A 17103-nucleotide genomic window follows, 5' to 3' on the forward strand; every position below is an offset into this window, starting at 1 on the left:
TTAATACAGGGGCTTCAATCATTCAAGATTCCAGATGCATATATCTCCTTGTTGTTTATGTTTCCAAAATGAAGGGCATCTATGGAAATTATATCATTAAATATAGATCAAAGCAGCAACGAATGACCAACAACTTACTAATACATGCCACTTAAACTTGATTGCAGGAAGGAGTGTGGAGAGAGGACCAGAAGGAGGTGACGATGACATGTTAACACCAACGATTGAAACCGCCAAGAGGTAAAATCTTTTGACCGTGTAAGCAGATAATCCTTACAAGAAAATCAACTTCAAGAAGGTCTTCAAAAATACAAATTCCTAGAAATTTTAACAAGAGAAATCCCAAAAGACTTATAAAATATAAAATAATATAAAACATAAATTTCTAGTTTTTCATCCTGTAATATACATAAAATTCTTGTATTTTTCATATCCAGATTCATAGTTTTTAACTACAAAAGGCATATCATAGAAAGGAAAGAAAAACACCTCTTATTGTAAATTTCTTTTTCCATTGTGATTTGTAGATTTCCTGCACTTTATCAACCAAGCCAAAACAGATTAAATTAAAATATATAAAATCAGAATAAGAAAGAAAGAAATATAAAAAATCAGAAACTCAAATCTGAAATATATAAATCACAAATATAAAAATCATGAAGTTAAAGAAGATTTATTGAATTGCCACTTAAAATTCTCTTGAGAGACAACCAAGAACAAGTATAATGTGACAACCAACACAAACAATTCTCTTCAGCAACACTATAATGGTAAAAATTAAACACAAACTAAAAAAATCTACAACATTAAGCAACAAAATCAGAACAACAAGAAGAGTACAAATAGAAGACAATAACCTTGGAGAGTTGAATCAAGAATCAAATCCTAATTCAGCAACACTATAAGGGACTCCTGATGCTTCAAGTCTTTTAAAAGTCAAACACGTATGTGATCAGTAAGTCAAAATGAAAAGACTTGATCATACATGTCAAAGTTTTTCTTGAAATAAAATGAACACTAACACAATAGATAGCAAAGATTTGGTTATACAAATGATATGAATTTGTAAGAAAAAATACCTGATGCTTCAAGTCATTTATATTTCTCTTTCTTGTTGTATATAAGCAAAACATACACCATCTGTTCCCAAAAAGGAGCGAAGGAAAATTAGCACAATATACCAAAATGTAGAAAAACGTAAAGATCAAAAGAGTAAACAGACATGGCTAATCCCATCGCTATTCCACCCACGTAGAAAAACGTAAAGATGAAATTGAATACAGATCGAGCTCAGATTGGTACGTATCTCTTCAAAATATGCTTCCCCGGCATGGCTAATCCCACCGTTATTCCACCAATAGCTCCGGCAACAGCCGCCGCCTTGTAAAGCGCTCCAGCCTCAGAAGCCTTCACGCCCTCTACTAAACCCTTCCCGACGCCAACTACTGCGCCGCTGAGGTAAACGATTTCGGTGTAATATGTCGGGTTTTCTCTCCGTGAACGTCGTTGAGCGATGGATTCCTCTTGAAAGAGGTATTCAAGAGATGTGGGAAGTTTGTATAGGGTTTGTGCAGGGACTCTAATATCTTGGTAAGGGTTGTATAGCCAACATTTTTCATGGTGGTCATTGCTTTCGTTTTGATTTGAAGATCTCGGTTGGTAAGACATGTCGTAGTTAGGGCTACGATTAGGGTTTCGATCTTTCAAGAATCTGATTCCAAGAGAGAGAGAGAGAGAGAGAGAGAGAGAGAGAGAGGAACTGCTTAAAAGATTATTAGGGTTTTTTAGGAGAGGATTTTAGAAGGAGAAGAAGGAGATGATCAGGCGGGGTGTTTAATTTTTTGGGATTTCATTTCCCCCCATCGGCAGAGAACGCGCCTTCCTAAAAAAAATATAAAACGACACAGTTACACGACAGGCTCTTTATTATTGGTGCCCTCCGTGTTTTTTTGTTGGACATTAATTTTAGGGCGCGCAAAAATACGTGCCCTCTATCCTTCAAATTTTAGAAAACTAACATTATTTTTTACCACACGCACAAATGCGTGTCCTCTATCAGCGCGTGTCATTGTTTGCGCGTCATTAAAGGGCTATTTTTTAGTAGTGATTGAGTATTTATAAAAGTTTAGTTACTTAGTATTTATCATTAATACTTTTAATGAAGTGACAATTATAGTCCTTTTCCTACCCATTCGGATAACGACCCTCCACCGGTCAAGGAAGCGGTGGGTGAGAGTGGACACCCATTAAACTGCCATTTTATAGGCAGTAATCTTATACCCCCCTTATAGACCGGCTTCGTGAATGAGGCCTACTAACGGTAAGACTGAATTTACTCTTATACATACATACATATATATATATATATATATATATATATATATATATATATATATATTATTAACTTATAATATTATAATGTATAAGGGTTGAATTTTAACTTTTAAAATTCTAAGGGCTAACTTGGAATTGAATTATTCATAAGTGAAAACTTTTCAACTCCAAAACTTGAGGGCAAGTTTTGAAACTATTCAAAACTAATTAATTCCATAACTTATGTGTTTAAAATGGTTTTAATTAAAAACTCTTCAAGTTCCATAACTTGAGGACAAGTTATGGAAGACTTTAAACAAATAAAAGAATGTAACTTTTCTTTATTTTGTAACTTGTGGAATTAATTAAGGTTACACATTTTATTACTTAATGAAGTGACTCTTGAACCTCCATAACTTGAGGAGAAGACTCTTCATTTTTGTAACCATTGCCAACTTTTATGAGTCTTATGAAACTTAAATGTGACCTTTCATATAACTTGAGGACAAGTTACAAAAACACATTTTAGAATCATCTCTTAGATTAAAATGGATTGAAAATACATAATCAATTAACTTATCTATTAATATAAGCAACTCATATGAACAAAGATAATTCACATCAAACTTTTTCATGTAATTAGCATAACTTTTAAACTAATACAAAACATGAATCTATTGAAAATTATCTTTGAAATTGGATTAGCATGAACAGTACCACATCAAAAACAAGTTTATAAGTCCAAAAACATCTTAGGGTAATGTTCCTAGTCCAATTCCAGCCTAAAAAGTCGAAAATATGTTGTCTGGGGGTCCAACTCGTCGAGTGCACGAACCAACTCGGCGAGTTGGATGCTTTTTGCATTGGACTCGGTGAGTACATCAGTGGACTCGACGAGTCCATCAGTGGACTCGGCGAGTCTGCTGTGCAGACAGAACCAAAATTCGATTTTTCAGCTAATTTTGCAAGTATAACAAGAAAACAAGCCTAGGCTCTGATACCACTGTTGGGTTTTGAGCATTCTAACACTCCTAAGTGTACATGCAACCCTAAATACCTTGGATATATGTTTTCTCTATTATACTTGCAAATATGAACTTTCCAATGTATTCATCCTAACTAGCATAATAACATTGATTCATATGAATATCTCAAGTTAGAATTACATACCTCTTTGATGTAGAATGTCTTCATGAAGCTTGAGTGCCTAGTGCCCCAAGTGTGACACCTCAAATGGTTCACATAACACCAAATACACTTGGAATAGATTAGAGAGAAATCCACACTTCATGGAAATCGGCTAGCCCTTTCTATCACTCATAGTCGCCGATTTTCCCAAGAATATGATCTTTATATAGTGTCACAATTAGGGTAAACCCTAATTGTCATGGCTTTCCATTTCCTTGTATCCATGGGTTCAAATACACCATGGAGCATCCATGGAGCATCTTATGGGTTTTAGCCCAACTTCATAATCCATGGAGCATTAGCTCACTATACAAGTATGGATGATTTATATAATCAACCTATATATTTAGTTAGTCTTCTTTTGATCACTTAATTAATTCTAGATTAATTATTGATCAATACTAATTAAATTATCTTATGAATATATTAGAACTTATAATATATTAACAAACCTTAAGTGTTATTTCTCTCATTATAGTCTATCCAAATGCATGATGCCATGCAACCCAAATGGACCATGCTGGGTCGGGTCAAGTCTTACTAATTATAGTTATGGACTTAGACATTAATCCAACACGATTGGCACCACCCAAGATGCAGGAGCTATCATCTCAGCTGCAGGAATTGGTCAGCAAGCAGTTCATCTGTCCAAGAAGTTATCCATGGGGAGCATCGATTCTCTTCGTTAGGAAGAAGAACGGTTCATACCAGATTTGCATTGATTACTGGGAGTTGAACAAGTTAACGGTGAAGAACTGTTATCCACTCCAGAGGATAGATGATCTTTTTGATCAGTTGCAGGGAGCATCTTGGTTCTCTATTATAGACCTGAGATCCGGATACCATTAGGTCAGGGTTAGGGAGGAGGACGTGGAGAAGACCGCATTTCGGACTCGTTATGGACATTACTAGTTTATGGTGGTGCCGTTTGGGCTAACCAATGAGCCGGAAGTGTTTATGGACTTGATGAATCATGTATGTAGACCGATGCTTGATCGCTTGGTCATTATCTTTATAGATGACATCTTGGTATACTCCAAGACCAGAGAGTAGCATGAGGAGTATCTCCGTGAGCTATTGGGAGTTTTGAGGTGAGAACGGCTATATGCCAAGTTCTTGAAGTGTGAGTTTTGGTTACGATAGGTTCTATTCCTTGGACACCTCGTTAACCAGGAGGGGATTTTGGTCGACCCGGCCAAGATCGAGGTGGTTATGCAGTGGGCGGTTCGAAAATCTCCCTCAGATACCAGGAGCTTCTTGGGATTGGCAGGGTACTACCAGAGATTCATACAGGATTTCTCAAAGATTGCGGTACCCCTCACTCATATGATGAGGAAGGGGGTGGATTTCTGGTGGGGCCCTGAGTAGCAGACTGCATTTGTGACTCTACTATAGCGACTCTGCGAGGCGCCAGTTTTGATACTCCCTAAGGGAGTTGAGGATTTCATGGTGTTATATGATGCATCGATCACTGGATTAGGAGCAATCCTTATGCAGAGAGGATGGGTGATAGCCTACGCATTGCAGCAGTTCAAGCCGCATGAGACGAGATATCCCACAAACGATCTGGAGTTGGGAGCGGTGGTATTCACTCTCAATATTTGGAGACATTATCTCTATGGGGTCCGTTGTACCATATACACGGACCACAAGAGTCGGAGACACATCATGGATCAGCCAAACCTGAACATGAGGCAACGTAGGTGGCTGGACGTAGTCAAGGATTATGACTGCGAGATCCTTTACCATCCGGGTAAAGAGAATGTGGTTGCAGATTCCCTGAGCCGTAAGTCGTCTGGATCTTATGTTCAATGACATGTATGAGGATATCAATGGATTCTCCACTTGTGAGCTTGATCAAGGAAGCTCAGGTCGAGGGTGTGCGACTGGAGAATTGGGAGGTGGAGAGCATTAGGGGCGAGATCACCAAATTTGTGCAGGATAGTCAGGGATTTTTTACCCGTTGTGGCCGAGTATGGGTTCCGATGTCTAGTGGGTTCATACAGATTGTATTAGAGGAGCCTCATATATTTTGCTTCTCTACTCACCCGAGGGTCACCAAGATGTCCGAGATCTGAGACCGAGCTACCAGTGGCCGTGTATAAAGAGGGAGATCTCCTGGTACGTTGAGAGCTGCTTGACTTGCAGGATGGTCAAGGCTGAGCATCAGAGGCCGCATGGCAAGTTGCAACCTCTAGAGGTTCCCATGTGGAAATGGGAGCCGATCATGATGGACTTCATCACCAAACCGCCAAGAACGGGAAAGGGCTTCGACGCTATTTGGGTCTTCATGGATCGATTGACCAAGAGTGCCCATTTTCTGCCCATGTGGGAGAGATCATTGGCCGAGAAGCTAGACACTACGTATATCCGCGAGATCATTGCTCACCATGGGGTATCGGACTCTATTGTCTCAGACCGTGCTGTTGGATTCACCTCCCGCTTCTGGCAGAAGTTCCACGAGGAACTAAGCACGCGGCTACATTTCAGTACAAATTAGCATCCGCATATAGACGGTCAGAGTGAGCGGACCATACAGACCCTCAAGGATATGTTGTGGGCCTACATTATTGACTTTGGTCGGAGCTGGGACTCCTACCTGCCACTTGCAGAGTTCTCCTACAACAACAACTTTCATTCTAGTATTGGTGCTGCGCCATTTGAGCTGTTATATGGACGGAGATGTCGCACCCCAGTATGTTGGAGTGAGGTTGGTCACAGGGCTATGGGACGGAACGAGGTAGTTCTGCAGACTACCGAGATGATTCAGCAGATCAAACAGCAGTTACAGACTGCTCAGAGTCGGCAGAAGAGTTACGCCGACCGACACCAGTCCGAGTTGAAGTTACACGTTGGTGATATGGTACTACTGAAGGTCTTACCTCGGAAGGGTGTGATTCGCTTCATGAAGAGGGGAAAGTTAGGTCCCTGATACATTGGGCCATTTAGGATTATTGTCAGGGTGGCATATAGACTGTATCAGCCAGAGGAGCTCAGTCAGATTCATATCACTTTTGACGTCTCGCAGCTGCGAAAGTCCATATTGGATGAGGAGTCGATTGTATCATTGGACGACACTCAGGTTGATGATCATCTAAACTATGTTGAGAGACCGGTGGCTATCTTGAAAAGGAAATTCAAGGTTTTGCGAAACAAGGAGGTACCTTTGGTAAAGGTACATTCAGAGCACTAGAGGGGATTCGAGTGGACTTGGGAGCTGGAGGTTGAGATGCGGGAGCATTACCAGAATCTGTTTGCTGCAGCAAACTTCGAGGATGAAGTCTAGTTCAAGTGGGGGAGAATTGTAACATCCCAAATCCCAGGTATAAATTTGAGGGTTTTATATTCATACATTTTGGACCTACTCGATAAGTTAGCTGCCCCAACTCGTCGTGTAGAAACTGATCCGACCGCGGAGATTATGAAGCCTACTCGACGAATTGGAGGACCCAACTCGACGAGTTGAGGCTGTTCTTGAAAACCCAAATTTATAGGGTTTGCACCCTATTTAAAGGACCTTAAGTCCTCTCTCCGGCTTCCCTTACCACCCTATCGTCCAGAAGAAAACCCTAAACGAGCTAACCTTTCATTTTGAGTATGTACAAGGCTAAAGAGTGTTTGTTTTGGAATGAGAAGGAGCTTATAGATCCGACATCTACTTAGTTGTAGCAACCTTTTGAAGGTAAAAAGTCGTTACGTTGATTATTGTCTTTTTAGATCTCTCCATTCAAGAGTTTAGGGTCTTTTTAGCCCACTTTGGATCCATTTTTGGAAGTTGAGCATGATTTGAAGTTGTAACTTTATATATGGACTCCTCTAGGCCACCATAGCCATAAAGTTATCAACTTTATCTAGTATTGGCCTTTCTCCATGCTCTAAACCTCTTCCTAAGACTACTTTTGGGTGTTTTAGCCTCTTAAGGCCTTGCATGCATGTAAAGTTGGCAACTTTACGTGGTAACTACGCCTTAGGAGGCTAGATCTACAATTTGGAACCTTGGTTTCACTTAAAAGCGTATGAATGAGAAAAGGGCTGAAGGAACTCGACGACTTGCATAGCCAACTCGGCAAGTTGGTTAGGGTTTTTCCGATCTTCTAGATACTGCATGGACTCGACGAGTTGTTTGGTAACTCAGAAAGTTGACTCGGTTTTTCGTGGTTTTTTGAGTTCTGTAGGAACTCAATGAGTCTATAAGCTGCACTCGACGAGTTGGGACAACATGGACTATTGACCTTGACCGCTGTCTTTGACTTGGACTAAGGGTTGACCAAGTATGACTTCTGAGGGTACTTTGGTAATTTGTTTCTTGATAGAAGTGGTCCTACGATGATTATAGGTGGTTGAGTTTGGAGTTGTGTTTGGGAGTTTGACATTATCATCGAGTGCTACTTGCGAGGTTTGTTTTCCTCACTATACTAACAAGGTCAAAGGCACCAATGTCGACCCTTTTTGGATTGTTATCCTGGTTATCGCATGATGACATGCTTAGTGATCTGTTAGATTTGTATCCTGGTATATAGAATAATGCTATGTTTAGTGACCTGTTAGGTCGATATCCTAGTATATAGGATGATTCTATGATTAGTTATCTGTTAGATCGGTCTGACTGTTTGTACATGCTAGCATTTGTTATCTATGTGTTGATTGTATATGTGGGGGTGGGTTGAGGCGGTACTGATTTATGCTGAAGGACAACATACCTAGGGTGGCCTAGATAAACTAAAGGCCCAATGGGGCGTACCAGTCAGGCCGAAGGCCCGGAGAACGGTCCAGACAGGTTGAAGGCCTGGTAGAGCGGATCGGACATGCTGAAGGTTCTGAGAGTGGACTAAACAGACTGAATGCCCAGTGAGGGCGGTCCATTCATACTGCAAACTCTATATGCATGATGTTTGTTATGATATTGTTATGTTGTGTATGGTGTTGGTATTTTGGAGGAACTCGCTAAGCTTTGGGCTTACAGTTTTGGATTTTATTTCAGGTACTTCAGATGATCGCGGGAAGGCGAAGGCTTGATCGTGCACCTCCTCACGTTTTATGATTTTGATTTTTGGGATAGTCTGACATGAAACTACTTTGAAAACATCATTTAATAAATAATGGTTTTTGGATGCTTGAAAAAGTTTTAAAATTTCATGAATTTTATGGATGTTACATGCGAGAAGAGAAAATCAGGTAATTGCTTTAATTGTGGTCGCACTAACGATTTTGCCAGGGATTGCAAGGAGAGGAAAGAAGCCTAGAGCCCTGAGAACTATGAAGCCTTGTACAAAAGGCTAGTGTCTCATATGAAGAAGGAAAACATCTCTCTACCAAAAGCTTTCATGAAAAAACAAGAGGATGATGAAGAGTGGGTGGATGAAGAGGATACATTTGAAGATGAGGGGCTGAATGTTAAGAATCTCATTGCACTTATCAATGATTCCATTGATGGCATTCTTGACTATAATGGTTCTCATGATGGTAGATGATAAAGTCCAAATCTAGGTCAAACTTGGTACCTAGACAGTGGAAGCTCTAGACACCTGACCGATTATAAGTCCCTCTTAACAAATTTTGTAGAGAAGGATGGTCTAACAGTAACCTTTGGTGACAATAGTGGAAGAGTTGTTACAGGCGTTGGAACTTTCAAATGCAGGAAGATTAAGCTAGATGACGTGTTTTATGTAGAAGGTCTAAAAAGCAACTTCATCTCCAGTAGTCAACTTTGTGACGCTGGTTAAAAATTTCTTTTCAACCATCATGAGGCAAAAGTATTTGATTCTGAAAAAAAATTGTGCTTTCTGCTCTCAGGGAGAACAATATTAATATGGTTTAGATGTTGATATATTATTTTTGCTTTATCCTTTGTTACTTTTAAAAATTTTGAACATAAGTTGCTATTTTTTTTTATTTAATTTATCTTTATGTGCATTAAAATTTTCTTTTCTTTTACCAAAGGAGTATACTTCGTAAATACACATTTTGCTACTACCATTGCAACTTTTAGCCTAGTATGCAACTTTTAATGTGTATTTACAATGTATACTAAAAACTCCGCCTTGTACAACCTATTTTGGTTGCAATTAGATGAAGTAGAGTTCCATGATTTGGCGTGACTAACTTGTAGAGACATTGTCCCTGCAACTCCATCACCTCAAAGATCGAGAGGTGTCTTCAACAAGACAGGGACCCCACCTTCTCTTCCTTCATGGATCTCAATGTATGGAACCATCGAGTTTTGTCTTGGTGACTCTCATATCTCGAATGTTATAGAGATTAGATCCCTCTAACTCGTTGGTTATAAAGACTGGTTCATATTCTTCATTTGTTCTTGGTGAACATGAGGCCTGGAATCAATCTACAGAACCTCAATGATTAAAGGCATTCTCTTTCCTTGTTTATTATGAATTGTGTTGTTTTTGTGTGATATGGTTGATCTTTTTTGTTCTCTTTTATAGCAAAAAATTCAAGGGATGGATATCTTGGAAAATGGAAATGCATTAATGACCATTCAATTCCAAAGATTTGACGGAATGAGTCTTTATCACCTTTCTAAAAAAGATGCACATTTTTTCCATGTTTAAACTATTTTCTTGTTTGACTAATTCTTATGTTTGTATTCTTATACTGTTTATTCTTTTGTAACATTTTGTAAAGGAATCCGACGGTGGTAATTTTTAGCCTAGTATGTAACTTTTGATAGATCATCATTCCTAGAAGCATGTTGTTGTATGTGACAAAATCTCTCGAAGTTTCTCATCAGCGAGACCGTCTGCTATGAACATTGAGTCACCCTATCACGTTGATTGTCTAGAATTGTCTAAGCTCTCAAAGTGAGATTGCATGATCCAAATAAAAAATTATTAATAAAAAGGTTGGGGTGTTTATTTTTAAATTAATTATCTTTACCTGACCCTATCCATGGAAGCATGCTTGTCGTATGCATCAAGTCTCATGTTCTGCTGAAACATTGAGCATAAAATGGCTTACACTGATTACACAGTTATCAGCGTAAGAGTTACTTCTCTAGTCCTTAAATGACAAAGGGTTGTTCATATCCCTGACCTCTTAGTGTGAGGTATGACATGGTATGTAACACCGTAAATTCTCAAACCAAAATTTTTATTTTTTTAAAACACATAAAACTCATATATTATATTTTATAAAGCCACAAGTGTCTTAAATGTCAACATAAATCCACAAATAAAAGTCAAATCCCAGAATCCTCAACAAAGTCTCGAACAGGTGTGTACAATCATGTTGGCGCCTTCCCGTGGTCCTAAGAAGTACCTAAAACACATTTCACACAACACGATAAGCGCAAAGCTTAGTGAGTTCCTCAAAATACCACATACACAAATAATAAGCCTCTTATGGCTATAAATCGACATGGACCCTCTCGCCATGTGTCTTAGTGAGGACCCTCTGGTCTCACAGCTCGGTTTGGACCCTCTAGTCGCACAACTCGGTTTGGACCCTCCGGCCCTATCTCAGTAAAAACACAAAAGACCCTCTGGTCACACATAGATACAACTTATGGTAAATATAGCGAGAAGGCTCACATAGATACCACTCATGGTAAGTATAACATATATATCACACAGACAAAACGCATAATATCATGTAACTCAAATAAGCACAAAAGACCCTCTGGTCACACATATATACCACTCTGGTCACACCAGATACCCCTCGAATAGCCTAATATCCGCCTACACGTCAAAAGCATCTCTAATTAACTCATAAATATCACAACGCCATATAACTTATGCTAAATTCTTTATAACTCTTGAGATGGGTAAAAGACCATTTTACCTCTCTATGGCCCTTATAAACGTTTTCTTGACCAAACCCTAAAGTCAACATAAGTCAACACTCGAGTCAACTGTCCATGTTGACCCAACTTGCCGAGTGCACCTATGTGACTCGCCGAGTCCCTGTTGTTCCTCAGAACATCAAGAAAACCCAACTTAACTAGTCGAGTTGTCTCATTAACTTGGCGAGTCACCCTTGTCCAGACTCATCGAGGAAAACCCTAGCCGATTCGTCGAGTCAGCTCTTTGACTCGTCGAGTCCCTTAAGTCAGTTTCTCATTCAGACTTTTTAAGGCAGATCCGCCACTCCACACTCTAGATCTAGGCTCCTAAGGCTCTAATGTCACGTAAAGCTTCGATCTTCATGGCACATTTTGCTCCAAAATGCCAATACAACTCTAATAAAGATGTTTATGCTCAACAAGTCTTACATGGTTGAATAAAGCTAGGACATTTGGACTCTATGGACCTCACAAGGTCAAAATCTGAAGTCTAGCCCTCTAGATAGACTCAATGCACTCAATGTCCCAATAAAAATGTGGTAAGAACCCTAAACTTCCATCATCATGAGATCTAACCCTTTAGATAAGAAAGGTGCAAGCTTTTTACCTTCCACATAAGCTCTGGACAATATAGCACTAATTCCCAATAGCTCCTCCATATTCCTTGCTAGATAACCTTCTTCTTCTCCTCAAAAGATGCACTAAATTACTCCAAGATTAGCCTTAGAACTCGTTAGCTCACTACACACATTTAGGGTTTCACACAGGGAAGTTGGGCAGCTGGTGAGGTGCATATAAGGTCATAAGTGCTCCTAAATAGGCCCCAACCCCGGGGATTTAGGGTTTCATCATAAAGCGCCAACTCGACGAGTCGGCTGTCTGACTCGTCGAGTCGGTTATTAGACCAACGTGGTCAAATCAGTCTTTACTCGACGAGTTGAGGCACCAACTCGTCGAGTTGCTCATTAGATCTCAAAAATAAATAAATGAATAATATACCTGGGAGTCCGGATGTTACATGGTACCATTATGATTTAACATTGAATCTTTTATTCTAGATTGCAACTTACTCCATGATATGAAAGTTTAAACCGCTTCTTATTGATGAGTTAAACTGTTATTGATTCATGCTGATTTCTCCTCATCGTGACTAAAACAATCCATTCTCTCGACAAGTCTTCTAATACATAACTTGAGGATTCACTGTGTAAAACTACACATTGATAAAAGTTTGGAAGTTTATGTCGATGGTTAGTCTATGTACCGTAGGCTATCACACACACCAATCCATTATTGCCCTTACATTCTTCTTTAAGGTTTTATTATTCAGCGTAATGAACCATACACTAATGTGAGCTTGATAAATATGTGCCAATGGGTATATCATTGTCCGTGATATATTACATGCACCTATCCACTATTGCCCTTTTTCTTTTGATAAAAGAGATTTATAATTCAGCGTGTGAGACCACACGTTGATGAGACCTCACAATATTATGTCAATTAATGGTAGTTTAATCCCACGCTATCAGGGGAGATCACAATCTTACTTGCCTAGAAATGGAAATTCTATTCTGCTCGACGTTAGCTGCTGATGTCAAAAAGGGGGAGAAAATCTTGGTAAAGCTGAAAATCTCGCTACTAGAACTAAAGAAAAGCACATTATAAGGGGGAGTTGAATCAATTTGATGCCAACGTTCTCAGCTCAGCTTAAGCTCATTATCTATTTGTCCGTCGTCTGCTGCAATTCATAAATGTTTTAGAAGTCATTCATCTTCTTAGTGGGAGCATTTGTTAAAACTACAAGAGTTAAGATTTCATTCTTACTCTCATCGGGAGCACGAGCCAAAAGCATTTCTCTTATATACATAAGAAGTTTAGTTTTGACATCATCAGATAGGGGGAGATTGTAAGGTCACACCATATGATCTGATGAGTCAAACACACGACACACTGATGGATCAATGTCAGCATCTACTACATCTATAGCGCCAATGTATCAAGCTTCTCAGTGTCAACTTACAATTTAGTTATTCGATTGTAATCTTTTGTATATTAGGTAATGATATAGATAAGTATAAAATAGATCATAAATCTGATATCTTTGTGACAAGATCAGTTCTTAGCATAGATTAGACACAATCCCTTCAATCATGGGATATACATGTATAGATTAGTGTATATATATATATATATATATATATATATATATATATATATATATATATATATAATTAGGGCAAACCCTAATGTTATGATTGTGGCTTTGTGTCAATCGTCTTTGTGACAAACCTGTCTTCTTGGTGAAGAAAAAACTCTTTCTTGGTGAAAGAACAATTTGGAGAGCTTATGTGTTATTTACTTTTTGTTTATTATTTTGCATAGGTTAGTTTTACGTTCATTATTCATACTTGAAGTGTATCGGATCGATACAAACCTTCAACTCTCTTATATAATGTCCGTTCTAGATTGTCGTTATATCGGCGGATAGGTATTGACGAGATCTTCAACTCTCGTTTATATTGTTTTTCCTAACAATTGACCGATTCTAATTTCGGTTTCTGATGCATATACTGTTATGATGTTATATTAGAAAAATTATAATTTCCTCTCACGAAGTCAGATTTAGACGTTCTTTATTTGTGTGAATTCCTTGCCACGTATACTATAATTTTGGTTAAGATTATTTATCCTAAATAATCTTCTATCAAAAAGTCAATTTTAACGCTTATAATATTCAAATTTACTAGCTCTAATATGTACGTGTTACAAAAACCCATTACTGACCGCTTTCAATCCAAATTATCACTACGAAAAGTGAAGTCCCTTTCATTCGGTGGTCAGGTTACATTGATAAAGGCGGGCCTGGGAAGCCTTCCTACATATTATTTCTCGCTTTTTAAAGCCCTATCTGATATTGTCGATGATCTTGAAATTATAAGAAGATTCTTTTAGGGTGGCTCCATGGAAAGCCAAAAAATCAATTGGATCTCATAGGATAAAGTGCTGGTTTCGAAAGATAAAGGTGGTTTGGGGTTGGGTCGCTCAAAGCACAAAACATTTCACTGTTACTAAAATGGATATGCAGGCTTAGATCTGAAAAACAATCTTTATGGTGTAAGGTTATAATTGGATTACCCAATCTTAAAAGAAAACGATGGGGCTATCTAGCGAAAAAACATTACCTAGAGTTTGGCAAAACATAAAAAAGGTCCTAGATGATCTAAGTAACCTTGGTATCCCACCCGATGATATCTTTTTCCAGCATGCGATATCTGGTTATAACACACTACTATGGAAAACAAATGGCTAGGTGCACATACATTGCAAGATCAATTCCCTGAATTGTATTCTCTCGAGTCGGCTAAATTATGTCTTATTTCAAAGAGGCTATCCAACTCAGTTATTGATGAGTACCACTTCTTGCAGTGTCATGTTAGATTCATATGTAAAGTTAGGTCGGATGGAGAATTCACTGTGGATGCAATTCGGTGAACAATAGATGCAAAAATTACGTTAACAATTGGCGAATCAATTGTTTGGTTAAAAATAGTTCCGCTAAAGTCTCTTGCTTCGTATCGAGAACAAGTCTTGGGAGAATTCCTATAGCAGAAACTTTGCTTAAAAGGGGCGTGCACATCAATTCTAGTAGTTGTTTTTGTGAAAATGTAGTAGAATCAGTGGACCATGTTCTTATCAGTTGCGAGTTTGCTTAAACGGTATTGGATTGGATTCTCAAATGTTGTGTGATTACACAAAGACAATTCGTGAACGTGGTTGAATTTCTTAACTTTGCAACAGGTTGTGGTAATTGCACAAAACAAGGCAAGATACTCATGGCCGTCTTCTATAGATTCATTTGGCGACTATAGAAAACGAGAAATGAGAAGTATTTTAACATGGTGTTAAAGTCCCCTATTATTGTAGCTGATGATATAATCTCATTGGTATACACATGGTACAAACATAGAGGAAAGAACAACAAATGTAGATAAATGATTAGTGTTGTTCTCCTTTTATGTATTTGTTGCCCCATAGTTATGCTAATATATATATATATATATATATATATATATATATATATATATATATATATATATATATATATATATATATATATATATATATATAATCTCATTGGTATACACATGGTACAAACATAGAGGAAAGAACAACAAATGTAGATAAATGATTAGTGTTGTTCTCCTTTTATGTATTTGTTGCCCCATAGTTATGCTAATATATATATATATATATATATATATATATATATATATATATATATATATATATATATATATATATATATATATATATATATATATATGGGGTAACAAATACATAAAAGGAGAACAACACTAATCATTTATCTACATTTGTTGTTCTTTCCTCTATGTTTGTACCATGTGTATACCATATGCTAATATATATATATATATATATATATATATATATATATATATATATATATATATATATATATATATATATATATATATATATATATATATATATATATATATATATATATATAAAATCTTCAAAACATTGCTTTTTGACCAATTTACTTACAGCTAATAATGTTTCCTGAGTTCTAATATGATAAATGTCTATTTTTAAATTAAAACCGTTTTCGTCTAGATTCAAGAAATTAAATGCTGCTGAAATGAAGCTGACAGTATATAAACAAAACTAATACTTTTGGAACAAGACAATGTCAACAGTTTCTATTTGAATTATTTAAAAAATGATCGATATTATATTAAACTAAAAATTTGATTCCACTTTATAAACTTGCTTTTACAACTGTTGCCAGAATTTTGTTTTCATCGATGACTATGGTCCCTAGCTATGATTTCTAAAGACATCGCTCTTTATTTATAGCTCTTTTACACTGTCACTGCTATTTACAAGTCCACTTCCACCAAATTCAAAACGAACTAATGTTTTTTCTTTTCTTTGGAGCAATGTTTTATTAGTAAAAATGATTGTTGCTTCCAACAAAGGATATGATAGTACAAAAAAAATGAAAAACTAATCGAAACCTTAACTAAAACACGTTATTCTCACAAGTAAATAATTGTCATATATTAATTTTTTATACATATTATATCATCATATTTATATATTAGCATACGTGTATTGAAAATTAATCAGTCATCTAGAAAACTGTACTTACACTCATGTATAGAAAGTTTTGACTTAATTATAACTTAATTTATATGAAGATAACTTATGGTACGTAAATTGTTATCTGTTTATTGCAAATATCTTTTGACGGAAGCAACAGCATGAACCAAATCAAAGATACACGTGAAGAAGATCATGTTTCAGACGTTTTTAAAGAAAATTATCACTTTGGGAAGCTTCCTCTAGCAATCTGTTTTTTTACTTAATAACTAGCTAGAGATATCTTTCAATTTGGAAAAGTAACAAGGAGAAACCTATATTAATCATATTTTTGCTACATTTTTTTATCAATAAAAACAAATGTCATCAAATTACTACTAAGAAGTTAACAAAGGGTCACAACTTTAATAACATTGCAACATAGCCATATAACTAACCAAGCCACCCAATCTCGAACCCACTAAAAATTCAACAATTACAAATTTGTGTTTGATTTTAACAACATAATATTTTTAATGGTTGCTTAGCAAAACATATTATTTGAAATCTTAAATAATAAATATTATCTGTACTAAAGCAAAACCTAGAAACACTTTGTAAGCAACAAAAAGGGTATATGTTCGCTATATAAGTACTAAAGCCATCAAAAGCACTTTTGCAATGAAAGAAAAGTT

General features: G+C 37.0%; 1 protein-coding gene across 1 annotated transcript; it reads right to left on the bottom strand.

Annotated features, from left to right (window-relative positions):
* Window positions 1-1290: 1290 nt before the first annotated feature.
* On the bottom strand, window positions 1291-1668 carry LOC128134294 (mitochondrial import inner membrane translocase subunit TIM23-2-like). Its single transcript, XM_052771873.1, has one exon. The coding sequence runs from the start codon at window positions 1666-1668 to the stop codon at window positions 1291-1293; it is 378 nt and encodes a 125-aa protein (XP_052627833.1).
* Window positions 1669-17103: the final 15435 nt, after the last annotated feature.

The sequence above is a fragment of the Lactuca sativa genome, chromosome 5 (genome assembly GCF_002870075.4).
Source record: "Lactuca sativa cultivar Salinas chromosome 5, Lsat_Salinas_v11, whole genome shotgun sequence".
Taxonomy (NCBI): Eukaryota; Viridiplantae; Streptophyta; class Magnoliopsida; order Asterales; family Asteraceae; genus Lactuca; species Lactuca sativa.